General features: G+C 46.7%; 1 protein-coding gene across 1 annotated transcript; it reads right to left on the reverse strand.

The window, feature by feature from the left end:
- Positions 1-1,733: 1,733 nt before the first annotated feature.
- LOC135400410 (uncharacterized) lies at positions 1,734-27,982 on the reverse strand. Its single transcript, XM_064632250.1, has 7 exons — positions 27,833-27,982; positions 25,260-25,577; positions 21,847-22,537; positions 20,281-20,351; positions 16,095-16,340; positions 6,041-8,665; positions 1,734-2,117 (listed from the first exon to the last, which is right to left on the reverse strand). The coding sequence occupies exons 1-7, from the start codon at positions 27,980-27,982 to the stop codon at positions 1,752-1,754; spliced, it is 4,467 nt and encodes a 1,488-aa protein (XP_064488320.1). The 3' UTR covers positions 1,734-1,751.

The following is a 27,982-nucleotide window of genomic DNA, read 5'->3' on the forward strand; positions in this document are numbered from 1 at the left end:
TTCTCATTTCACCTTACCTCAACCTCCCTCTCGAAACATTTTCCTCACTTCACCTCACTCTCTCTTTTAAGAAATTTTCCTCAACTCAACTCACCTGACGCACATGTGATACACACCCACAGGTTCAAATTGGTGCAGAAGAAGTTTCATAATTTCTGGTGAGGGAATTTGCTCTTAATCATCGAATAAAATCAGTTGATTAGATTAGAGGGAGCTTTTTTCCAAAATAGAAAGTGCTTCAAATTCAGTGGGGTTTCATATATCTCGCAGAGCATATACAGGGTGTTCCACGAAAATCCCCCGGCTGAATAATTCGTGAACAGGTGGCGCTATCGAAGAAATTTCTTTTTCGTAAACATCCTTGGGACATCGACCATGAATTGAGTAGTGAACGGCTCATTTGCATACGCTCACTAATTAAATAAACATCCTTGGGACATCGACCATGAATTGAGTAGTGAACGGCTCATTTGCATACGCTCACTAATTAAATAAACATCCTTGGGACATCGACCATGAATTGAGTAGTGAACGGCTCATTTGCATACGCTCACTAATTAAATAAACATCCTTGGGACATCGACCATGAATTGAGTAGTGAACGGCTCATTTGCATACGCTCACTAATTAAATAAACATCCTTGGGACATCGACCATGAATTGAGTAGTGAACGGCTCATTTGCATACGCTCACTAATTAAATAAACATCCTTGGGACATCGACCATGAATTGAGTAGTGAACGGCTCATTTGCATACGCTCACTAATTAAATAAACATCCTAACTCTTAAGTTTTACTTCGCACGCGGAACCTCTGTTTTTCGCATCGGGACCGCCAGCGAAAAAAAGATTGCAAGAAAAGAAGCGCATCGACACTTAGTAATTTTTTCGAGTAACTAATCGGTTTCGGTTTACATATTTCTTGCGCGGAGGAGTGCACCAATGCGCTCTTTTCAACCGCTCACTAGTCAATTCATAGTCGATGTCCCAAGGATCTTTACCAAAAAGAAACTTCTTCGATAGCGCCACCTGTTCACGAATTATTCAGCCGGGGGATTTTCGTGAAACACCCTGTACATTACCTATTTAGCATGAAATATTTCTTGTTCAGAGCAATATTGGATTATCAGTGCCTTAACTAAAAGAGTAGACTACACAAGGCAACATATCCACTGCACAATGTGACGTCATCCAAATAGCATTCTAGCGTCATTTTATCATGAATTGATGCGACATTGCGATATCCAGTCACACTCTTCAGGAACCCAACCTGGCATTGTAGGTACTCAGACCCACTTGCTGATGCCAAGTAGGGCAAGCCTACCACTTTCTAGTACTCGCCCTCTAACATAGTCTCGGTCGTCCTTCGTGTGTGCAGAAACGAGCAAAGCCCGCCCACCCTTAGGCCTAATTTTGTGCAGAACATCAAAATCAAGAGTAGTACAAGCAGAGCAGCTAATCAGAGCGCGCTGAAGAATAATTCTAAAACGGATGCGAAGCTCTATTGGCAACGTCCCACCTCGAAACATTTTCATGCGACTCAATGGTGACGTCAGAGTTTTTGTACGCCACAATTCATTCGCGAGTCATTTACTTTTTGTAGGCAATGCTGTTCCGTTTGTCGTGATACCGGGAGTTTCTCGTTTCACATATAGAATCAACTGTAGGAGCCACAACCGCTACGAAGGTCCACAATAAAAACTGCCATAGCGAAATGACAAGTCATTTCCATGTCTGATACAACAATTTACTCATTCAATGGTCTCTTTTGTACTTTCGCCAGCACTACCTAGCACAGGTGAAGCAGAAAGTCCTGACTTTGTTATGTCAGCAAGTGGATGTGGTATGCGGTTCACAGTATTGACGTCGACGGAAGCAGGCCTGTGGGACTGCGTGCCTTGTTCGTTGGTATGCACCTGCGCCCTGAATCCGTTCTCATCGGCAACATAGTGAACAATTCGATTCCTGCCGTCGGAGTCCTGAATAGTGTAAAAGCCGAAGACTCTTCCTTCGGCGTCTGATTCTTCTTTTCTGGTCACTTCAGCTCCGTTCCCGCTGACGACGTGGTATGAGAAGGAATACGGTCTACCCTCGTTGCTTCCTTGCTGTTGCTCACCCTGGAGTAGAATGCGTCATTACAAGTACATAATAGATTCTATAATTGTCCACAATAACAGCGGCAACAATGGTTACAGTGCGGAGGGGGGGGGGGTAGGATGTGTAGGGGACATCAGGGGGCACTGTGGCGACCTTTGTCTCGAAAGTCTACCGGAAAGCCCAGGGAAAACCAGAGACAGCACAATAGGTGTCGGGATTCGAACCCGTGTCACCTCCGAGTTTCGGCGTGGGATCTTAACCACTGTAAGTAACCTGTTGACCACTATGTCACGAGATCTAGTACTTTTGTTTCGTTGCCCTCGACTGGAGCGAACCTTAGATTATCCCTTCAAACATTATTGATTATGAGCAACAGTTGATCGTGTATATACAGGGTGTTTAAGTTAAATCCCCGGACTAAATAGTTCGCGAACGGGTGCACCAATCGACTTTCTTTGTTAAAAGTATCTGTCCGACACCACCTACAAGCTGCACACCGTGTGAACGAGTGAGAGGCGCTCATTGTTTAAATAACAATTCAAATTAGTTTCGTGAACAAGATTACTTCTAGAGCAGGTGCTGCCGGCATTAGAATGGGTACTACCGCTTTTGTGACCTTCAGTGGACACCTTTAAGAGAAAAATCTGCAACCGAAGAGTGTCATTCATTGCATTAATTAGTAACTCGTGTTCTTGAGCTTACATCCCAACGGGGAGTGCCGAAGAAAAACAACTTTGTGGCAGTGCTGTGCTAGTATACACCGTTTTCCCGTGGACGTCGCCATATTTGAACCGCAGCGCTATCTAGCTGGTGAAGCACGTTGAAGGCTGTTTACCGCACATGCCAGAAAGAAGGAAAACACACGGGACGTATGCTTCCTCCGTGGTATCGCTTTCCTCCTTGCTGGAATGTGCTGGGTGCGAGGCTGGCTGGAAAACGGTCTATAGAAACCGTCTGATATCAAAGTACAACGTGACTAACTGTATTTTTTGTCCGTGCTATCATAACAGAGAAAGGGCGCATATCAGTCAGATAAGCCAGGTGGGGAACTGGCGAAGCCTCTCTTACGCTGTTACTAGGCAGTTTTAGCGCACCGTTGGTAAGGTTATCGTGCCTATGGGAGCCAATCGCAGTCGTGTGTGGCTCAGAATATTACCCACTGATTGGTTCCGGTTGATACGGTTCCACGCAAGCCAAGTTATCAACGGTTTGCTCAAACTCTCCACTTTTTCTTCAGCAATCCTGTTGCGGAGCAAGCTCAAGAAGACGTAATTCGTTGGTGGATAAGAGAGCAGAAGGGCGTACTTTTGAGCTTCACTGCGCGCAGGCGCAAGAAATATATGTAAACCGAAAGAAATTAATTACTGCGACAAATGACCCGCTTCGGTGGCAGATTTTTCTCTAAAAGGTGTCCACTGAAGGTCCCAAAAGGGGTAGTACCCATTTTAATGCCGACAGCGCCCTGCTTTTGAAGATTGTTTTTTTTTCACGCAACTCCTTTGAATTTTTATTTCAATAACGAGCACCTCCCACTCATTCACACGGTGCGCAGCTTGTTGGTGGTTACGGAGAGATACTTGTAAAAAAGAAAGTTCTTCTATTGGTGCAATCGTTCGCGAATTATTCATCCCAGGGTTTTGATTGAAACACCATGTACAAGGGTGGTTCCATAAGTTTCCGGCCCGACCAACTTTTAAGAGTCATAGAGACGAAACAAGTGTATCACTTTTCGACATAGTCACCCTTAACTTCGATGCACTTTTGACACCTTTCAACCAGCATTCTTATACCCTTGAAAAAATAGTCCGAAGTTTTGTCCGCAAAATGCTGGAAAACTGCCTCTTGCACCTCACTATCGTTTTGAAATCTCCGTCCTCTGAGATCCCTCTTCAAGTTTGAGAACAGGAAGTAGTCACCCGGTACCAAGTCTGGACTGTAGGGTAGGTGGTGGATTTCTTCGAAGCGACACTCCTTCAGTGCAGCCTTGGCAACAGAAGCCGTGTGCACAGGGGCATTGTCCTGGAGCAACCGGATACCTCGACTCAAAGTGCATCGCCTCTTTTCCTTGATGGCGTCTCGCAGTCGGTGCAGGAGTGAAGCATAATAAGTCGCATTCACTGTGGTGTTCCTCTCTTTGAAGTCGATGAGGAGGATCCCGTGACAATCTCAAAATATTGTTGCCATGATCTTCTTTGTGGATTGTGTGACCTTGGCTTTTCTTGGGGGTGCTTCTCCTGGTTTGCGCAATTCCATCGACTCCTTTTTTGAAAGGGGATCACAGTAGAGCACCATAGTCTCATCCCCTGTGACAATTGACTTCAATATTTCTTCTTCGTTCTCTTGACAGAGCTCCAAAAACTCTGGCACAGACGACGCGCTGCTTTTGAACTGACGAGAGAAGTCGTAGCACCCATCTCGCACTGACCTTTTTCATGTGAAGGCCCTCGCCGATGATGCAAAAAACGGTTGTTTTGGAAAGCCCCAGCCTTTCTGAGATTTCCTTCACCTTCAGACGCCTGTCGCTCAGCACTTCCTCCTCGATAAGAGAAATTTTCTTGTGTCACCACTTCCACTGGACGACCATCGCGTGGATCATCTTCAATGGACTCTCGCCCCAGTCGAAACTGCTTAGCCCAGTCTTTTACCGTTGTGTACGACGGAGAGGCTTCCCTGTACACGTTGTCCAGTCGCGCTTTAATTTCTTTAGGCGAAAGTCCCTCTTTTGTCAAGAATTTTATCACAGCGAGGTACTCGATTTTTCCATTTTAACTGAAGAGTGCACCTTGGTTGTTTGAAATGCCGCTCTCCAACCGACAAAAGCATGGAGAGGGTTGAGTGTGGTGCTCTGGTCCTCCAACAGATGGCGCCACGCGTCCTTAATCGCATTTTCAAATTCGCGCGCATTTTCTACCTCGAGCCCGAAACTTATGGAACCACCCGCGTATATCATAACTGTGTTGCTTCTTTTCTTTTCTTAGCAGTATTCAACTTTTTACGCCCTGCTATCATACATGTATTGATGCTGCACGAATGTGTCTACGTAGTTGGTGTGCGGACTGCTTCATGGCCATAATGGTAACGCCACCCCCACGTAATCTCCACAACCACCCTTGAGGTATTGTGAAATAAATGGACAAGACATATGGCGCATACTGCAACATGTTGCAAGAACAAATTTTGCTGCAGATGAATATAAGTATCAACATTTAAGCAAACTCTAGGCGACTAGAGAACGTTGTTTGTTCCACAGACATCTTTTAGGTGTGCGCTTTTGTACCAGAATGCTGTTAAGGGATAACAGGAGGGAAATATGTTTAATGGTCCGAAACAAAATGAAAAGGAGAAAACGGACAAGAGGGCAAGGAGACATAGTACGCGAAATACTCATTATGAACTGCATGATCGGCGAAGTATTTGTTAGCTGCACATTGTACGAAACTCGCAACGATTCAACGCTTTTTACCGGGCATCCATTGCTGGCTTTTCGGTCCGGACATGGTCCGAGTCCGGCAATGATAAGAATGCAAGCGAAAAACCTGACACTGAACAAGATGAAACTGAATTATGTTCCCCTTGCGGCAGCCGCACCACATATTTTTTTTTCTCTTTCCCGTTAACATCCGGCATGCTTGTGCGATCTTAGGCTGCGTACTTTTAACTATAGCGCACAATAACAACTGGTTACATTCTTACTGTATTTTAGAGTATCAAACACGAACCGGGCAACATACAATCTGTCGGAGCTTTTCTTCATGACACCTGGAAATGTCCTAAACATAACCAAGCGAAATTCTTAAGTATAGTGAGTTGAGTGTGCGTAGCTCATCGCTATGTGCGCTATTGCTAACTGCCCTCCGATACTCAACGTGAAGTACTGTATTGAAACACCAAAACGTTGTATAAGTTGTCGTATTACCATACGCAAACAACCGTGAGCTCTTACCTGAATGTCATTCGCCCGCGGATTAACATAACTTGACTCATGCGGGATCCCGTTGCTACTGGTGTATTCTGGCTGGGCAAAGTGCACATCTCCGTTCTTCTGCCTCCTTTCGTCCAGTGTACTATCTACGTTTGTCGTTAATGTGTTCTCTGACGTCCCACCAATGTCATGGTTTGCAGCCCCTGGACGATGCTGCCCTCCATAATCTTCTGTAGTCGTGGCATCACTCTTATTTACGTAGAGAGTGGGCCGTCCTGCTGAGACATTGTATACACTTGATAAAGGGACTCCTGATGGAAGCGGTGCAGTGGTTGCACCAAATCCTTGTTTCACATTTTCTACGACGTTATCAGCTGCAGGTGGATCTGCTGGGTACACTGATGGTAGATAAGGTGTTGTGGCCTCATCTGAGTAAGCCGGACCAGCTCCACGATTTTGTATGTTACCGTCTCTTGCTTCTCTAAACGGATAATCAGTCGGCTGTGGTGGATTACTGCCGCTATCGTACTCACGTGACGCTGTTGTTTGAACCAGAGGTTTGCCGATAGGAGGATTAGGCCTATTTCTTTCAAAAGTATCGAACGTGCTCCCTCCTCCTCGATGGATTCGATTTGTAAGATCACCTCGCAGTTGTTCCGTGTTAGCTCTACGATGGAACTCTATCAGCAGTGGTCTTGATGGACGATTGACAACAATGGCGGTGTTCTCCTTTCCATATTTCCCCCCCTCTGAATCGTGACTCTCAGAATACCTGCTTTGATTGTCCGACGAACTATGCCCAATAGCACGTGTATCAACGGATGCAACATTATATGGAAAGTCCGAGTAAGAGTTCATTCCCTGCTGATTCACAGTGTTTGAATTTGCCGTGCTCGTGGATACTGGAGGCACACGGATAGCTGTGTGCCTTAGCCCACTCAGTCTTTGTCCGAAACGTATATTTGTGACGCGTGCTGCTCCGTCTCCTTTGGAATTGGCATTCCCAGATACATATACTCCAGGAGTATTGACTACATCGCGGTTGCCGGCAGTGTTCACGAAACTGGGACGATGTACTGCGTTGTCTCGACCGACGTCAATATGTAACCCTCCTCTAGCATGCGGAACAGACTTTCCAACCTGTCCAACATTTTCTATTGGAGCACCTTGGTTGCGAGTGAAATATTCATGATTGTTCCTCGCAACTACGCTACCGTGGTATCTGGGGAGAATACTACTAATGGCTCCATTTTCCACCCACACAGATTCCGGGGTCTTTCTTCCCGCTCCTTGGTTGTGCGTTTCTATAGTATCTCTCCCTGTATCTTCTTGCGAATTTGTCCCATCTGCCTTTGATACAATGGGTAGCTGCCGAAACAGTTTCCTAGATTTGAGGTCTGGTTCTGGAGCCTCATAGTCGAATGCTGGGATAATGCCAGCAAACGAGTCCTCGTCATTGGGAAAACGTACGTGCTCTCCTGTTATGCCGTGCACTACGCCCTCTGGCTTTCGGTCATTTTGAGTTAAATCCACTGGCTCATTTTTTTCTCCATCCAAGTGCTGGCCGCTCCTGGAACATCCGGGACGGAGGTCATGCCCATGAACACCGTAGTCACACAGAGGTATGCTCACTGATGGCGTTATAAGTGGTTCAATGGGAGCAATTTTCGTACTTCCAGATTGGGAAGCGCCTGCGTAATGTGTCCTGATTTGGTTTGACACCATAACCGGTGCTGGTGAAGCACCTGCGAAGTCGTTACTGCGTGAGTTTGGTATGTGGGACAAGACTGTATCTCCTTCGGATCCGGACTCATTGTCGTGTCCCTGACTTCTCGCCGTATTTATCACGAAGCCCTTCTGTTCTTTCAGTGACTTGTCCCCGGGCGCATTTATATTATGCGACGAATATGAAAGCGCTTCTCCTGTGTGATGCGTTCCTTCGCCTGTAGAGTTTTGAAGAAGTTCTGTGGACACATCAAAGTGACCTCCTGGTCGATTGTCGAGGTTGACTTCAACTGCACTTTGTGGTTCTTTCAGTTTTGGTTGCCGTCTCGTAACATCTGCTGATGAGCCGATTTGAATGCCAGGAGGTAGAAGGTTACCGGTATTGCTGTATGGCACTGGCACATTTCCCTGTTGAGGTAGTATATACGTCACTGCTGGATTGTTTCTTACTACTTGCGCCCGCCTACTGTGGTCGTGGTGAGGGTGCTTCTGTAAATCATGTGATGCTACTGGGAAAGTAGAGTGGCTTCCTCCATCGTGCCGGTGTACTTTTAGAGGCAACGGCTGTACTTCTACTGGATTTCCTATGACATCCGGTAAACTTTCATGTCGACGACTGAGTAGATCTGCACGATGGAACGTCTGTGGAGATGTTTGCTTTCCGAGAAATTCGTGGGAATTGCCTCCGCTTGGGTGCCTGAACGGACGTGTGACGTGGTCGAGCCCCTTGACTGCACTACCTTCCCGATGATTCACAGATGGCGATGTGCCAAACTGGCTGTTGGCCGCCACGGGACCGTCTCGTGCAACATGCTTCGAAATTGGTGACGATAAAAATGATGTGACGTCATAAGCGTCTGTCCGTTTGTGAGAGCTCCTTGGAGGCACGGGTGGGATGAAAACGGGTCTGGATGAACCACCCTAAAACAGAAACAAAGAAAGTTGTTATTCGTTCCTATACACGCTCTAGAAGCTAAGAGGAGGCAAGAACTCCTATCTGCGGCTACGTATTTAGTTACGCGTGTAATAGGTGTAATATTGTCTTCTACACTTCGTACTTCTATATACAAGTCTTTGTTCAATACTTCTCCTTCATAGCGTGTGCAGCGTTATTACAAAAAAAAGCACATTTTTCGGAAACGGGCGACTAGACGTACCGCCATCCAGACACCTCTATGAATTGTTACGTCATTGAAGAATTGTAGCCCACGATCAGGCGCCAACGCGGAGGTACACGTAACACCGTCTGCGCTAGATCGGAGAGCATCTAGAAGCAGCCACAAAAAAATTACGAACTTACGCGAGTTGGTAATATGGTCTCAAATGGTGGACAGAAAATGTGGGACCGTGAAATATAGTTCTGCGCGTCATTCGTTTGACGCGGCTTGTTTTCTACGATGTGGTGCAATTCACTTTCTTTCTGCCTCTGACGACGACGACGACGACTGCACACAGCGTAGGCATTTTGTCCACAGAGCACGCGGGCACCTTTCTTTCTGCACATGCTTTCTGCAATGAAGCCTAAAATATCCAGATAAGAAGAAATGCGTGCTCACGTTGAAAAACAGTGGCGCACCGGCCGACCGCGGAACCGAGCCGATGCAACCGTGATCGCCTTGGTTGAATACGGACCTATCGGACCATATTCAAAGTCGCCGTTTGGTGCCGCCACAGTCGGCGAGATAGTTCGGTGGAGTTCATGACCCCTTTAAACACGAAGAGCAGGTACACACAATGTAGCTTTGTGTAGGTGATACTAGAGCCACTAAATAAGCATCGCTTCAGAGTATCGACACTGAGTTCCAAGAGCGAGCATGCGCCATATTGGTTCCGCGCACTTTAGCGTTACATCTATCGTGCGTGGGTGAAATGTTCCTTGCTCCTGCTAGAAGCTCATCAAGGTTGACGACCTTGAGCTCACCTTGGCATCCTGCGGACGCTCTGGTGGACAATACATGGATTATCGCACAACAATCGCACACACTTCTCTATCCCATGCACAGCGAGCATTATGTTAGCTGTCTTTGATCCCCAACAGGGAATGGTAGCGGCGTGGTGCAGAAACAAGATGGCGCTCCTGCTCTCCTTTGGACCTTATTGTCGATACTCTGAAGCGAAGCTTATTTAGTTACTCTAGGTGATACAACTTTAAATCATTCTTACTGCACTAACGAGAGCAAGCAACACAAGTAACACAATTGGTCCGAGGAAGCAACAGCACTGTTATTTTATTTCAAGTTATTCTTATAGGGCTTTGACTGTACTTATCGCAATGTATCACTGGACCAGAGGGTGTTACGCAACAATAAGGGTATATCAGGGTACATGTACATATAAGCGATCTAATACGTATACGAGACTATTGCTCCACTAAACCGACGATATTTCTCAGTTGTCACGCGACGTAGACCCCCAATTATAATATATAAACCGCCGATATCATTTACAAAGCTTTGTGGTGAAACAGCAGTTGAGATAAGCAGCTATACCAACCCAAGCAGCACAATGTACTGGAAGTCGAGTGCAAGAGGGGTGGACGGGTAGGTGGAAGGCCTTGAACAGACTCGTGACGCTAAAGAACATTGATAAGACACGTACAGTCCACCCCGATTGCACTCGACTTTCAGTACATTGTGCTGCTTGGGAATATTAGAAGGGGAAAAAAAAGGCTATCGCATCTAGTCGCTCCTTTTGGTGATCATCATCGAGTACAGTAGAATGATCAACCGAGAAGCAAGATAATTCCACTTTCCACAAAGATCAAAAGCAAGCACACGAAGCGCACAGGGGACTTTTCGCAGGATACCTGTAACTGAACAATTTGAAATGCAGCTCCATGTAAGGAGTAAATATGTTTATTGTTTGCCAATATTTTGTGTCCGTGATTTTTGCATACCTCGTCTGTTGTAGATCGGTAATTTTTGTTGCTGCTTGTTGACTCCTTTTGCTTTGTTATTTGTGGTAGTGTTCGGCGCAAATGTTTCTACTTGCTGTTGTCTTTTCTGTTTGTCTTGAGTTCCGCCCGATGCACAACCGTCCCCGGGCACTCCCCTACGATATTTTCTATCTACAGAGGCGCCAAATCCGTCGAAGACATCCTTTCGGTCGTCAACTTCAATGTTGAACTTGCAAAGAGCAAGAGCTATCCGTTTGGTAGGCCGAAATTTCGATTGAGCCACGTGGGAAAGCTAATGGCGAATCACGGGAGAAGTGACACGTTTAACGCGCGTTGCGGAATAACGGCAAATTGAAGATCTGGGCCCTGGAGGCTTGTCAAACAGCTGGTGTAGCAACTAACAAAGCCGTCCTGCGCCGGATACTTTCCTCTCCTCTGGTAATCTCAGCTGCTTTAAGGCGTAGGTCCCAACCCCCACTTTTGTCTATGATAGAATTGAGGCCGCTGTTTCGTGAGGAATTTTTACCACCAGACTACGCAATGCGTATCGTGAGGAGCTTGCAGCACGAACGGAGCGGACCGAGCACCGGTAGAGGTCCCGGTGCTACAGCTCCGCTGACCTGTTGGGCCGAGCACTAGTGGAACATCCTCTGATTCTTTGCATTGTGCCTTGAACCCTTATACGTACAAGCAAAGAAACCACCGAGGCTTTACAGCGAACCTACAACGCGCGACAGCGCCGTCATGGGCGTCGCTAGCGATTTTCTGCACGAATCAACTCCGCCGGAGCCCCATGGAAGCAACGTCGTGCTACCACGCCTTGCAATGGGTGAGGGAGGGGGAGGGGCGACACGGGCAGCTCCATCATTACTGCCCGCACCCAATTGGACAACTTCCAGACAGCCCCGTAGGGAACCCAGGGACGGCAGGAACAGTAATTGGGGATGCCGTAATTCCGTCGTCGGTTGCTCAGAGCATCGACAACAGGTAAGTAGAGGTGTGCGAATAGTGGTTTTCAGGACCGAATCGAATAGGAATCGCATACTGCCACTATCGAATCGAGTCGAATCGAATTCAAATATTTTGTCGAATAATTAACGAATAATTATTTTGCCCACATCAACAAGCCCACAAGTGCAGTGCCACAGCATCCTAATCAGGCTTCTTAAATTTGAATCTTAAATGAGGTGCAGCAAGAACTGGTTAGGCATAGGCTGTATTACTTCAGGTTCTCATGCAGGAACGCCAACTGTCCAATGTGTTCAGGCAACAAATATTGCCATCTTGTGGACACAAAATTTTCATTGCGAATCGAAACCAAATAACTTCTTCTGAAGGCGAACCGAATTCTTATAACCAGAAAAGGCCCAATTCGGATACCTCATCATGAAATATTTTGTGCTGTTGTGCTCATTTGATGATGATCTGCTCCAAACTTGTGAGCCTTTTCATGCAGCGTAACATACTGTAAGAGAAAGGTCTCTTTGTGTTGTGTATGGTAGACTGCATTGGTGGGATGAACTGCACTGAAAGTTAGCAAGATCCATTCAGCCTGCTTTGTGTGCATCTCCTCATTTCTATGTTTACATCGGGAATTTCCTGTACCTTTTTTAATAACTGCACATATTTCCATCGGTTACTGGACATAGCTCTGCATATTGGGGGTACATTTACTGGAACATGCAGTGCCCAGAGTACAGTGTTGACCATGAGATCACAGAAGCTGTAAACGTTAGTGGCAGAATACTGTAAGTAATGTAAAGCGTCTTTCACCTAACACTCCAGTGTAATAATGTGAAGCCGCCTTGCAGAACGGAGCCAAAAAACAATGGCAATAACATAAAGCGGGCTTCACCTAATTCGTGAACGCAATGAGTCGAAGCCCACTCGCAGGATGGCGCAGGATAAACCTTGGTGCTACTCGAAAAATTGAACCTCTGTATGCAATAAGGGGACAAATCGAAAGAGCCCAAACTGAAAAAATTGGCCTGATCTGATTGTCCGTCGCGTTGCCACACATGCATTTCCCGCCTCTTGCCCTCCTGTAGCAGGCCAATAAGTTGCAATACGGTCAGAAATTGCCAGGTACTGGTATGTATAGATGGCATTGCAGCAAAAATAGTAAAAAGGGGGATATGTCGACTTATCCCCTTATCGCATACAGAGGTTAAATTATTCGAACTGTCGAATACTTTCCGAATATGACTATTCTATTCGAAACGCACTACGAATCATGTATTCCAGCTAGTCTGGACACGCTCCGCACTGTCTCATCCGCCAAGACAAGCCTGCTGGGCCACGCTTTCTCTTGGAGGATGATGACGGACCATACGCACGGGATCCTTACAGACGGTGACCAGGTAAATGGACGCGTATACGTAGCCATGAAACATGGAACATAGATTTTGTTGGGTCTGCGGCTATCCGTGGAGGGCTTCATATTTTTGTGAAAATAAGTGGGGTTGGTTTGGGAATTTTCAAAGTCCGGTTAAAAAATAAATTTCCCCTAATTAAAAATTGTCCAACGCCTTCCTAAATCACGGCAAAAGTATACAGTAGGTAATTGCTGAAAGTCCCACAATCCTCCGGCGAACACATCCCAGTTAGTATTTTGTAGCTGTTTAGGTGAAACACCCTCTATATTGTGACGACAACGACGACTCGTGTCACGCGCATTCGCATTCTCTCATTAAACCGATTGCGCTAGAGACTGTTTTAATGCTCAGAGCAGCCAGCGAGAGCGAGACGAACAACCGGTGCGCGCGCTGAACCTGTGATTTCGGTGAAGGTGCAGGCTTGCTGTTTCTCAAACATCATCTACAAGAACATCTACGGAACATAACCGGTGACTCCCTTTCTGTACTTTTGCTGCGTCTCTGACCCCAACGCTGCTGGGATGGTCATCGATGCCCAAGCCCGCCCAAACGACGAGATGAACCAGACGACCACGACGGACCTGACCAGACGATCCCCAGCCCCGTAGATAAACGACGCCCAGGACAGCAGCGTACAGTGACGGTCAGGCATGGCAAGCGGACCGGAGGCACCGGACTATACTGCGGGCAGCACAGCGTCATCTCATCTTTCGTCCACTGACATCGACGTCCACGGCCTGACATCCTCGCTCATCTACATTGACCATCGTGACCCAGGAGGTCACGACTTGGGAAGGGGAGGGGGGGGGGGGTATTGTGACTACAACGACGACTCATGTCACGCACATTCACATTCTCTCAGTAAACCACTGCCATCATCACGCTGTTCTGTCCGTAACATTTTGTACGTGTTATCCTGCTACCCAAAACTGTTTTGCTGGCACAGGGCATGCGCCTCGACTCCTATTTTTTTTTTGTTCTTTCTTTCGTAAGACGAAAGCAGTTACAAGACCTTCACAGACTGCGAATGCGTAGGCGTCTGATACGTGCCATACACAATAACTTCCCATACGACTCAGCCAGCACATTCGGAGCCGGGAAGTTGTTGGAGAAATGGCATACAAAAACTGCCTAATGTGCCGATTGCCTATACTTCAACGAGGCTAGTGTTGTCAGAAGTGTGCCACAAAATCGGCCATGGCGAGGATGACCCGCATCTTAGTGGGCAACACTGGCCCTCATGTATCATGAGTTTATTTTTCCTTTGCGGGCGCTCGTGCGTGTGTGTGTGCCTGTGTTAGACCCGGTGTTACGTGCATGCAATTTAGTTTTGCCGCCTACGTGACGGCGGGTGACTTTGGTGTCTGTTATGGCATGGTGTTGCCCGCAATTTTCAGTTTTGATTTTCTCAAAAAGTAAGCGCGTTACTGCGATGAAAATTATGACGGTAGACTCATACGCTATTTAATAAAATCATTGAGTGACATTACGCACTAACTGCATTGCGATGCCTGTAAGTGTTACAGCCGTTTACAATGGTTGTGGCTACGCGAAGTCTGTACTGTAACGTGTACTGCCAGACCGCAACAACCGAGGCCAATTATGGTTATGGTATTGCTTGCTGGATTTCCCTACAATTACAACATGTCTTACCTACACATTTCGGTCAAGTGTTCAATCTTCTGGCGCTTGCTTCTTCATGTTCTCAATTCCGACGTTTGAACACTCCCAGAATCCCTTGGTAAAGCGCACCATTGAATGCGAATTTAGCGGCCGCGATTTCTAATACATCCCTTCCAACCTGGACGCTCGCTGACCTATCGAAATTGCTTGATCCCTGGCCCAATCCAGCCCAGCAACAATCTGCGCTCAAAGCTCTTTTGAGATTTCTGGACACCATCGGACTTCGATCGTTATTGTGAAGGGGCTCGTTATTTTATTCCTCACATCCCCACCAGCAATGGGGTAGAGTATCGCCTCTGGCGATGAACGTCCCCACTCTCCAAGGTCAAAGTAAAGTTGTTGTTGTTTTGGACGCTCTGAACGCGCTTCTGTGGAAGCAGCCTTCGCTTCCAGTTTGTGAAAATTTGGAGTATACGCTTTAAATAGCATGGAGCGAAATTCAGTTTCCTCGGCAAGCCAACAAGCGCGCATTGGCGATACTGTCTGCAGTCCAGGGTATCCTAGTTCGTTCTATGTAGAAGTGTACGTAATTTGGAGGTTACGAACCTTTGGGAACTCATTTCCTTTGTATATCCCCGTTTCTCCCCGAAAGCTTTATCGCTCTCCTCTAGCATCACCTCAATCTTACTGTGTCCTTTTATAGCCTGAGCATTTTAAAGGAGAATGGAGGTGCAAAACAAATGTACCGGAATTAGTAGAATTCAGGACTAGATGCCCTGGGATATATATTCTCACAGAAAGTGTGACGGCACGCTATTAAAACAGAGCTTCACCACATAGCACGCTAATAGCCAACCATCATTCCGTATATTGATTTGTTGAAAATGGGAGGAGGTGCCTATCTGGGACAGATTATCTTGTCCCAGATAGGCACCTCCTCCCTGTTTTGAACAAATCAGGACACAGAATGATATTATTCGCAATGATGGTTGGCTAGGAGCGTGCTATGTGGTGAAGTTCTGTTTTAACAGTTCAGCGCGCTTTTTTTCTTTCCTTGCACTTCGCGCAGCCCTATCCGCATCTTGACTGGTCGCTTTCACTAGCAGACGGTTCTGGGCGGCCAATAAGAAGTGCTAACGGACTTGATGTCACCATTCGTCGCCGCTGCAAGCTCTCTGGTAAATTAATTTCTCAGGAAATGCGCGCTCCCCAAAGGAAATGTTTTGCGTGATGGCCCCGGAAGGTAGCACGTTGATATCACGAAATAAAGGAATGTATGCTCCTTGAAGGCCTCAAGTGTGCAAGTCTGGAAGGGCATTGCTTGCATTCCTCGATGTATTAGGAAACGTTAGATTCTGTCGATGGAACGGGATCAGAACACGATGCTTCTTATTGAAAAAGACGTTGGAAAGCTTGAACGCGACATTAACTTTGGGAATGATGAATATGAACTCACTTCAATAGGTTTTGGCTTGAAGGGCTCGTAATCAGCTGAACCGTCGTCATTGGTACCAACTCCGGGATTGTTCCGATCTTTCAGGTCATGCTCGAGTACATCTTGTGGGTGGAGTGTTACCTCCACCGCCTGGACGCTGTTGGGTGATCTTGATGCATGTTTGCCAAACTCTGATGCGGTAACCCGGTCCAACGGTTGTCGCAGTGGCCCTCCTGAATCACTGGAGACATCAGGGCCACTTGTCACCTGTAAGACAGCGAAGAATGGCATTTTAATAGGACCACCTAGTGATCCAAGAATGAGGGCGATAATAATTTCATTATTTTCATTATGCAAAGTGTTTACACGACTTGCACAATCTAAATACATATTTTTTGCTGTAACATCGGCGGCGGTGCAGCTGAACCCTTATGAAAACCTAGGTTGAGGATATTTATCCTGAGAACCTAATATATCTCGATGATTTTGAATCACTCTCGATATGTTGTGCCTGCGCGGCTGCCTACGAGAACGGCCTCGTGGTGCAGTTGTAGACAGTACAGAGCAAGTTATGTTACAGGGGTAACGAAGCAAGAGCAACGCAGGGTCAAGTGTGCAATCAGAAGTGTGGCAAACAGTGAATGCCCGTTGTACCTTAAAGGAGCAGTCTAGGGGCACACAACTTTGTTTCTGTTTTTGGTCGGTATGGAATGTTAGGCGGTCGAAAACACTTTTCCCACAGTTAGTCCAACCGTAGCGAAATTGGGACGCCTGCAATAGCCCCCCGAATCTCCCGTGCGCCTTCCAGCGCCTTCCTTCGCCTTCAGGATAGCCACGTGATGAGCGTCGCCACGCGCATCCCTGAGCGACGCGCGTCCCTAAGTGACGCGCGTGGTAGGGACGCTCCTCATTTGAGGATTTGGGATCACGTGATCGAGGTGAGCAACACCGCGCAGGCCGGAGCGTCTGCTACCGCTTCGGAGACGCCAGGCGTTCTCCGGCTGCGTGATGTCAGAAAAGGAGGATTTGAAGGCTGTCAACGACACGACCTCGATTTTTTGGGACAGCTGACACCACGGGAAGAACGAGTGGTGCGGCAAGAAATTAACTGTGTGTCGTACAGCGATAACCCAGTGCTCCCCGACAGTGTGCAGCCTCTCTCACAGTTTTCACCATACAGTTGGTTCAGTGGCTAATAGGTGACGCCACAAAACCGACGCCATCGCTTGCTTTCTGCTACTGTGAGTTCTGAGATTGCACAGAAGCCACGGATATATTACTCTTATGATTCCAACCTTATTTTGTCAGGGTGCATATATGCTTTGTTTTTTTGTTTTTTAAGAAGACGTGATATAAATCATATAGAGAATAGAAGTCAACAAGAAACAGCTCGCAATGTTCGTAGCAGACAGTTTTTTCTACCAACGAATTAGGGGGCTCTCTACCACAAACGTCACATTAGAACTTGCGGAAGGGTATAACGGCACTGTTTACCTGCTCCATTGCGGCGCTATCTTTCGGTCGACAATATACTCTATTGCCACGTATCATCTTTGAAGCGACCACACGGAACAGCGGCAGCGGGCGGGAAGGCGTCGAGCGACGGGCTGAGATCCACGACACGCCGCGCTGATTAGCGAGCGATGCTTCCAGAAGCATCTGCCCCTTCGCTCACATCAATCTCATGGACGGATCGACAACCTTGGAGAAGCTTCTCTACTTCCTCTTCTTCACCGACGCGCGCTTTCTACAATGTTCGCCGATGTGTATAAAAGCTTGTGAGCTCCAAGCAGGAGCATTCTTTACCTTAGTTCTGTCTAAGAGCTATTGCTCTTGTGTTAGCCAGCTAGGCAGCTAGAATAAAGCGTTCGCCGATTATTCGCCGTCTCGCTCGTCTGTTTTCATGCGCGACATTTCTGGTGAGGGTGCGGGGCATCCCTGCTCAACGGCCTGGAATAACAGCAACGACTGAGTCGAAGACAGCGTGGTCTACCTGCGGAACGCGGCCCATTGGGACCCCCAACCCGCAAGAAGATGACTACGGACGCCCGTTCAAAGTAGTGATAGACCACCACGCTCTATGCTGCCTCGCCGGCCTGAGAGACCCGTCGGGTCGATTAGCACGGTAGAGTCTTCGGCTACAGGAGTACGACGTCACCATCACCTACAACTTGGGAAGAAAGCACAACGACGCAGACTGCTTGTCGCGGGCACCACTCCAGAGAACAGACAGCGGCGACGAGATCGACGACGGTTTCCTGGGCCTCGTCAATGCGACCACTATGGGTTCAGAACAGCAGAGCGACCCAGAACTGAGGCCTCTCATCGACTACCTGCAAACTCGGGCTGGCAACGTCCCTGCCGTCTTCAGACGATCGCTCCCGAGCTTCTCAATACGTAACGGTGTCCTCTACAATCAGAATCACGAGCCACAAGGCGCTACATGGCTTCTAGTTGTACCTTCAGGGACGAGCACGGAAATCCTCGCATCCTGTCACGACGAGCCGTCTTCGGGTACAGCAGAACACTGGCCCGCATACGGGAAAAATACTACTGGCCAAAGCTAGCTGTCCACCAGCACGTGAGAACGTGTAGGGAATGTCAACGCCACTCAGGGGTTAGCGTGCTGGCCATGTCACGTCGAGACTGGGAGGTACCCGGGTTTGAATCCCGGTGCCGGCTGTGCTGTCTGAGGTTTTTCCTGTGTTTTCCTCAGACGCTTTCGACATATGTCGGCACAGTTCCCTTAGAAGTCGGCCCAGGACGCCCATTCCCCCAGGGCGTGAGTCGTGACGTTGCCCACATACGTGAGGCCGACAACGGCAAGCCCTATCACCACCACCACCACCACCACCACCACCACCACCACCACCGAAAGACGCCACCAGTGCGTCCGTCTGGATACCTTCAGCCGATTCCGCCTCCGTCGGCACCGTTTGAGCAGATGGGGATAGACCTACTCGGACCCTTCCCGCGATCGTCTTCTGGAAATCGTTGGATAATCGTGGCGACGGACTACCTAACACGCTACGCCGAAACAAAAGCCCTCCTGACCAAGTAGGATATCACTGAGCAACGCGAAAGCATCGCGTCTTTCCAACGTTCATCGAAATTGTTTTAGCGAATGAAATGCCATTTAGCGACGGTTAGGCTTAGCAGGGCCAAGGCGCTGGTGCAACGCAAAACGAAGCTACGTTAGTTATTTGATGGTCACTAGAGACCTATATAGCGCTGTAGTGGGACAAATATGTTATAGTTCAAGTTCGTTGACTACAGTTCCCCCGCGTGTTGTAGGCGCTGCCAGCATTTAGGACTTTGAAAGTCTGAGTGTTTGAACATGCGGATTTTTAATTGTTAGATATCGATGTAGCCCCTTTTACGTAACGGTGAAACTGAATTAGTACCTGAACATGTATTTTTTCTTCTTGTTTACCCTAAAAGCGTGGACGTCCTGCTGGATGACATGGCATCACGTAAGTTACAGTCAGTTACAACTCTAACAACAAAATCAATCGATGGCTCCGGGTCGCCCCCTTAAGGCAGCGCCCAAGCAGGTGCCTGAAAGATGAAAGGTGCCTAACCTGTAGCCAATCACACTCTAAGAAAAAAAAGGAGTCATTTTACTCCTTTTGGGGAGTAACTGCTTTGCCACAAAAATAGTCCCTTTCGGGAGTAAATGAACGTCACAGACTGGAGTCTGCATTTCACACTCTGTTCTAAGAGCCCCAGGAAGAAAATTCGTGCGTATGCATGAAAATACCTCGAATCAAACAGTCAACAGTGATATGTCGAGTGATATAAAATGTTAGGATATACATAGGGCACAATTTGCGAAGAAAGAAGCGCTAACCGTTTCTTATTCTGTGGGGTGGAAAATTGCTAAGTTGGCTGAGTAGTAAAGCCTTATGCCACCAAATTGACGAAGAGCACATATTCACGTAGACTGTTTCATTCGGAAGACCATCCGTGAAGTTGACTGACAATTTGCAGTCCTGGGGTGTAAATGTCAGGGTTAGGGGACGAAAATGGGGAGTAAATGCAATCTAGGGGACTAGAAGCTACAATTACTCCCCAGTTCACTCCTTTTTTTTAGTGCACCGTACCTGCGAGGGAGCTCCTTATCCACATTGGACTAAATGCCCCGTTTTTAAGTGATAATTCATAGGGAATCCGGCAGGAAGAATTGAATTGAAAAAGCAGCACTTACCGGCTGTGCCGCCACTGGCCTCTTGAAGCTTATGCCAATGCCCTGTGCTGAGCCTCCGGATGCAACACCTTCTGACAATACAGAAATATAATGTGTACATTCTGCGGGACACCATCCATTCCACCAGTTGCTTACACAGAAATCTCTAGTCCAACCATCACAGGAATCTGTTAAACAGTGCATTCTACGAAAAAAGGTTGTGAAAAGATACGAAAAAGGGTGGTAAAAGCAATCATCATATATCCAAATTGCTACAAAAAGGCGTACGCCCCTTCGCTCACTGAATCGGAAGTGGTAACCCTATGATTCGTGGCAGAGAGTGAGGTAGCAGGTAGACTTTGCAACCTTCTAGGCACCATATGCGACAAATATTACCTCCTGAAGGTATAACTGCTATAACTGCTCCACCCTTTTTTCTGAGAGTGTGTGTAGTAAAATAATGTGCTTAGACTAATTAAAAAAACACAGTTATTCCATTGTTTACTCAACTACGCCAAAGAAGAGACCCACCTCGCCATTCAATAAACGCTTGAGCACCACCAGTCCAAGTTATCTAATAACCAGTTATGAGTTACAGCTTTTTTTTAAATTGTCAGTACTATTTCATACCACTGTGTGCTCCCCAGCTAACCTTCTGCCTCGAAGCCGACGTGTATTTTGACGTGAGAATCGGAAGCGAACCCACAAGGAGGAGTAATGAGTCATGATCTCGAGTGACGTCAGTAGCGTTCTACGTGTGATCGTACCTCTCCCAAACTTCCTCCTCGAGTAGTCTCCGCAGCTGGAGACCTAGAGTTCCCCAGGAGGTGACAATCTCCATCTTTTTCATTTTCAATCAACCAATCAATCAGCAAATATAGTTCGCATACGTGAGGTCACATGAAAGTGGCGCCAATGGTAATGTCTGCATAGCAACGTCCTCGCGTCTGCACTGCCGTGGGGCATACGTTTCTCCGCCCGCCAATTTATCACTATGTAAATTATGACGATTCGTGATGCGAATATACATATTTTTTCCGCTAAAGCGGACGAAAACTGAAGCGGGGATTCGGTTGATTTAAACGCAGTACTCATTGCAAAAAATATCTAAGCAATTCATACGTGGAGAGCGAACTCTTCCGTTGGGACACTTGCACTGCCTGCGTCGCGATGCTGTACTCTGTGCGGTGTATGAAGGCACGTGGTAATGCAATTCTAACGAAATCGTAACCACCCCCAGATAAAATGGCTAGGAAGCAAGCGAGCTGGTGAATATGATGCATAATGTAAAACACCGAGACTAGGGAAAACGAAGGGACAGACACTAACATGAAGTGACCCGAACTGGCCCCTTTTTTGTCCTCATCTGGTTGTTTCTCTTCTCCATGCTGTGTATATACATTTCTTGTATGTGAAATAAAATTTTCAGCTGTGTTTAAGACTTCGTGTTTGCGTGTGTCCCTCCGTGTTCCCTAGTCTCGGGGTTTTACATCATGCACCCTCAGAAGTCCGAGTTTGTCACAGCCCGTAAGATTAAATAAAGCAATATTCATTTAATAGCCTCTCAGTAGGATATTGTAGAAATACCTCGTCCTCTTATGACGTTTTCCGGATGACGCTCAGCATCTTCCTGACCCGCGCTGTGGAAGTGACGCGCAGTGTCGTCATCTTGGCTGGGTAGGCGCCCCTCGTGGTGTTCTTCATTGCCACTGTTCGGTTCCCTCGGAAATGGCCCTTGTGACACGACTGGGTCCCCGCTGGGTACCAGACTTATGTCTGGAGTTTGTGATATTGTGTAGCCATGTTGGAAATCCACAGGAGAGGATGACACATCGTTCCGGAGAGCGCCTTGATCAGTTTCGGGAGCTATGTCTGTGAAATGTGATGGAGGAGGACGAGCACTGGGTGGCCTGACGAACTCCCGCGGACGTGATACCTTCCGCTGCGGGAGAGTTTTTGTGCTGTATTCTTGAGTGCTGGGGGGATGATGCCCGGATCTGCCCTGAGAGGCGGTCCCACTGATCGCTTTCGCCACTAGAATGGGTCCCACAGGAGCAACACTGACACCTTGTCCTCGAATATGCAACAGAACACTGCACGTAGCACAGTCTAATGCAGTCCGGTTTTCGCTGGCGGGTGTATGCTGATGATGGGATACGTTTGTCCCTTCTTGTGTTCGTTCCTCTAAAGGACCCGGTGTTGTCGCTTGCGCCGTTGGCCGATAGCGTGGTGGTAAGATAACTTTCTCTCCTGGATGCGCCGAAGAATCTATAGCGTTCTGCAAGAGGAAACAAAAAAGGACGTATCTTAGTACATACTCTTTTGTGGGTTCTCCCATGAAAGTTAGATTTTCGCCAGGAAATAATCGAACATATTTGTGACCATTACATACGGGAGTAAGTGTTCATATTTAACGCAATACAAATTAATGACAAAAATGGTAGAATGAACAAAGGAAACATAGGTATACGGGCAATAAAGTAGTAGCATAGAGTTTCATGGATTCATAACATTAGTTATTGTCACAACAGTTAAGTCGAGGACGGTTTTTGTCGATCATCGATCAAGGAAGATAATTCTGATGTACGATCAATAGACGATTGAAAGCAAGTTTTAGTTTGACATAACACACTGCAAGCCTTGTGCTGATGATCAAGGCGAGACACAGGGCGCGTATAGTAGTTCCGGCTCATATAGACTTGGACTGTGATAGTCGATTTGTAAAATAAAAAAAAACGTTAAAGTTTACGGCGAAAGGCAAGCGGAACTACAGGGTCTTACCCTATAAAAGTCTACCCGCGCCGGCAAGCCGTGCTCGCCAATTACTCGATGCAGGTTTCACATTGTGTTGCCTAGGTATAAACCTCATGGAGACATTCAATCATGGTAAATATCGAAGTGATCGAGCACCGCAACACAAAGTTATAGCCAAATTGTGTGATTCCCATAGTCAAAACAGCCAAGATGACGGCGTTGCGAAGCGCAGTTGTGACCACCGTGGTTGTGACGCAGCTCCCCAGACGGCGACGTGTCGCTTTGTCATGCAGAGGCTTTGCGGAGTAATGTTATTTCACTACCTTTCAGTACAAGCAGACGACATCCCTTTTTGGTTGTCGTCTGCTAATTACGTTGGCAATTTCGTTCCTCACGTTGCTCACCTCAGACGCAAAATACGTACGACAGATACGCGAAAGCCAAATGAAAACCGCAGTTCCATCCGGCTGGCACGATATGCGATACATCTCCATCTGGTGAGCAGCATGTCAACTCCTCTTCGCAACACCGCCATCTTGATTGTTTTGACTACAGGAATTGCACGTTTTGCGTTATAACTTCGCGCAGCGTTGCTTAATCACTCCGAAATTTACCAGGACCGAAAGTCCTTATGAGATTTATATGAAGACCACACAATGTGCCCACTTCATTGAGTAATTACCGAGCACTGCATAGCGGCGCGGGTAGACTTTTACAGGGTAAGACGCTGTAGTTGTATTTTTTGCTTGATGTTGTACTTGCCACGTGGTATTAGTTTAGGAGAATAAAACGCGACGTGTTATTTTAAATAAGTATAGTTTAATTGATTATAATAATATAGCTAAGTTGCCACATAGTTGCTGCAGAATAGATCGGACTGGAGTTTTATAAAGTAACAACTTCAAGGAGTCAGGGACAGCTCGCAAATTGCATCGAAGGAACCCTAACATGCGGTTAGCGTCGTTCATTATGCTGTTAATACGAAGTGATCAAGTAAGAGGAGAAGTTATATGGACTCCAAGGTGGGCCGGTAAGATTAAACTGGTTCAACAGGAGTGTTATTGGGGGAATAGGAAGGTGGAGAGCGTGTAGCCCGTGATACACGTAAGGCGAGTATATTCTAAAAGCCGGGAATCATAATGCAAGACGGAAAAACTAACACCGACTTAACATAACAAAATAACCAATTTAATCATTCGTTTCGTCTCCCATTATTATTATGTATATCCTAATTGGTTATTTTGTTATGTTAAGTCGGTGTTAGTTTTTCCATCTTGCACATGTAAAGCTTTGCACAGGGTAATATTTGGTTTCATATATCCATAACAACATCACTATCGCCGTTAATTTCAAGGAAAGTAACACAGTCGTCGGCAGAAACACCGGCTGCTCTCACTCTATGATTCATTGACTGCTTCTACCAGGGTCCGCTTGGTGGCGCACAGGCATTTAAGGGCAACTTGGATTTGAATCACGTTTTTGTAACTATGCTATGGTAAGCGATTGAAGTGCATAATTTGACACTTCGCTATACAACTGAACCTCTGTATGCAATAAGGGGGTAAGTCGACTTATCGCCTTTTTAACGTTTTTGTTGCAATGATGTCTACACACCAGAATGTACTTGCCAAAGAAAGTTTAGGACCGTGTTGCAATTTATTGGCCCACTACAGGAGGGTATGAAACGGGAAATGCATGCGTGTCAATGGAACGGACAGTCAGATCAGGACCCTTTTTTCGGCTTGGGATTTTTCGACTTATCCTCTTATCGCATACGGAGGTTCCATTAAAGTCATGCCCCATTTGGTGCACCATGCATCAAGAGCATCGAAATCAATTTGGAGTTTCACGCCATGCACGGATCCAATTTTACAGCACAACGCGGTCGTCCACGAACAGCAAGATATATTCAACTTGGTATTACGTGCTTGTAAATATCATTCACGTAAATTAGAAAGAGAGGTGACCATAAGCCTAAAACATCCATTCGCGCTTGTTGGTACATTTCCTTAGCAATGAAAGCGCTACACGAGACAAACACAGACGACACAATATAGAGCACGTGTTCATTGAACATAGACCTCTGTGTTGTGTCGTCTGTGTTTGTCCCTTTTAACACTTTTGTCGTCAGGGACCCTAGGCCTAGGCGGCTACCCAGATGGCGAGTCAGACAACCACGTCACCGAGTATTGAGGGACTGCGGTCACACGAAGACGACATCCTGTAAGCACGAATCCCCAGCTTACCCTGTTGTCAGAGTCTGTGTATCCTTCCTTTACGACTGGCCCGTCTGGAACGTCCACTGAGTTGGGATTGGTAATAACAGACTGGTCGAACAATCGAGCTCCTGGAACGCCTGCTTCCACCCTTGCTCGAAAGCCATCGCCATCCGCTTCATAATGGACCAATCTTTCCATGCCATCTCTCGTGAAGATGGTATAGGATCCGTTTACCCGACCGTTCCCATCCGAAGACTCTTGGTGAGTGTGTCCACCGCCATCCTTTCCGACTACGTCGTATCGGAAAGCGTATGACTTGTAAGAATGCTCATCTCTTGTAGATTCCTGCACAATAGGTAGGAATACGCGTGAGCAACCGCACCAGACAATGGTGAAGCACTGAATCACAAAAAGATAACAACAACAACTTTATTTTGAAATGGAGGGTGGGGAGGTTCATCGCCTGAGGCGATCCTCTACCCCATTGCTGGTGGGGATGTGGGGAATAAAATAATGAGCCCCTTCACAATAACGATCGAAGTCCGATGGTGTCTAGAAATGTCAAAATATAAAGATATGTTGTAATACTGGGTGGTATAACTTTAAAGCTTGAACGCTATAACCCCATAATATACAAGCCCGAGCATGGGCAAATGCGAAGAAACAAATCACGAAGAAATAATACCGCATTATCTGGTGCTTCAACACTTGAAGAATGACATTCCCCACATCTTGTTCATCAATAGGATAGTGTGTGCTGAACTATCGTGTAATGCAAATTAGGAGCCCTGAGTGGCATTACCTACGAAGGTCGTTCCATGCGTCTGTTTGTCGTGGCATTAAACACCATGATGCCGTCTCTTTGCCGGTCGTATCTGTTCTGTTTCATTTGTCGGTGAAATCGATCTACTGCTTTTTGGCGAATGAAAGTTTCTCCAACTTTCATGAGAGTCCACACAACAAAATCTCTTCTATGGGCCCGTCCGCCCGTGATATTCGGGCCAAAATGATGTCATTCCCTAGAGTAGCCGTCTGGGAATTGATTGCAATCAATGTATTCGACAAGCTTACTGCAGTTTTCCAGATCCGCTCGAATGAAAATAACGGTTCTGTCGTTTGCTCGCATTTTCTGCACGTTCGCACCGATTACATTTCTTCCTTAGAGCGCGCGAGAAAAGCAAAACGAATACCAACCATGTGATCATTAGTGATTATCTTATCAGATTAATTAATATGAGATTTTTATCAGAGTAGATTCTTATCTATTAATTATGAGTCAGTTTGGTGCCAAAGTGCAGCAGTGGTGTTAGCATAGCAGCTTGGGTTAGAGAATTGCAATTGATAACATTATAAAGAGACGCATTGAGAGTCACTTCTCGTTATGCCATGATTCTGCCATGGACGCAAGTTCTTTGGTCCTGGGAATCCACAGTAAAACGAAGAACCAGTCAATGAAACGGACAAACTCGCAAGGAAGCACCACGTTGCTTATGCCAAGGACAAAGAAGAGGCGACTCTTCAGTAATTCGACAAGCAAATAGAGATTTTATTGGGCAAACGTTTATACAAGGTTTTACTGAACCGCAGCCTTGGGTAGGTACTGCTCTTCTCGGAGGTAAATATTTATTAGAAAGTATAACGAGTATTCATTCATTCATTATTCCTCATTCAGTATCCGAACATGAAAAGAGAGGAAAGGAAGGAAGGCGGGAGGGAGGGAGAGAGGAAGGATAAGGAAAGATGAAAGGAACTAAAGTAAAGTAAATAAGTGGCCTACATACTACGGCATGTCATCTATGTGAGGCAACTTAAAGACTGCACCGTTTCGACAACGAGAACCTTCCATTTTTCTGTAACCGGTCTGTAGCCTAGATGTTCACATAATCCCCTCCACACTGTAACAAAGCAGCCATTCACTCCGGCCGTAGAAGCCCGTACGGAACCTTTCTTCCCTCCGGTCTGCTGACCCACAATTCGCATGAACCTTTAAACACTACACACACCTAACCCTTTAAATACCATGCCAATGATGAGGACGGTGCCCAGAAGAAGAACAGTATATGTTCGAAATATCGGCGGCTTCTGTCTTGAGGCAACTCCCTTCCTACATCTCTACCGGTTCGCTGGATTTCTACCCATCTGCATAAAGAACGGTACGATAGTGGACGAGTAGCTGGCATAGCATTTGCGTTACGTTTATTTGGTAGCTATGGCGGTATGCCGTCACTTTTCCAAATATGTAGCGACGCCAGTTTTGCGTAACTTTTCTGTTGGGTAGCGGGTAGCGGTGTTTCATTACTTAGTTGTGGTAGCGGGTGCAGCACTGATCTATACAAAAGGTGTCACAGTGAAGATGTTAAAATCGCCGTTTGGTGCCGACTCAGTCGGCGGGCTGGTTTGGTAGAGTTCATAGCCCCTTTAGTAGCGGGACCGAAGTTCACAACAAATGGCTCCACGCGAGCATTGCTGCATCATATTGTTCGCTTTAATAAGTTATCTCTCAAAAGCACCTACACGCCTTAGACTGTTTTACTGGTAATAAGAATGTTTATCAAGTCAATGTGGAGTTGCTTTCCACGAGAGATTACTGTAACGCTCACAGTATCCATCCACCCGCCGTTGTGGTGATCCAGTGACCTTTGTCCCTTTTTCGATAGCGCCGCTTGCCACTGAGAAAACCTCAGTGCTCGGACGCTCGAAAAACGCCTCATGCGATGGTGCACCTCCAAATGTGGTGCCCCAAGAAGCAT

Source organism: Ornithodoros turicata, chromosome 7, assembly GCF_037126465.1.
Source record: "Ornithodoros turicata isolate Travis chromosome 7, ASM3712646v1, whole genome shotgun sequence".
NCBI lineage: Eukaryota > Metazoa > Arthropoda > Arachnida > Ixodida > Argasidae > Ornithodoros > Ornithodoros turicata.

Coding starts and splice junctions, on each gene's coding strand:
- LOC135400410 (XM_064632250.1), bottom strand. CDS start 27,982: ATGCTTCTTGGGGCACCACATTTGGAGGTGCACCATCGCATGAGGCGT. Junction 25,578..27,832: donor ACGGCGGGTGGATGGATACT/GTGAGCGTTACA, acceptor CCTATTGTGCAG/GAATCTACAAGAGATGAGCA. Junction 22,538..25,259: donor ACACAGACTCTGACAACAGG/GTAAGCTGGGGA, acceptor TTCCTCTTGCAG/AACGCTATAGATTCTTCGGC.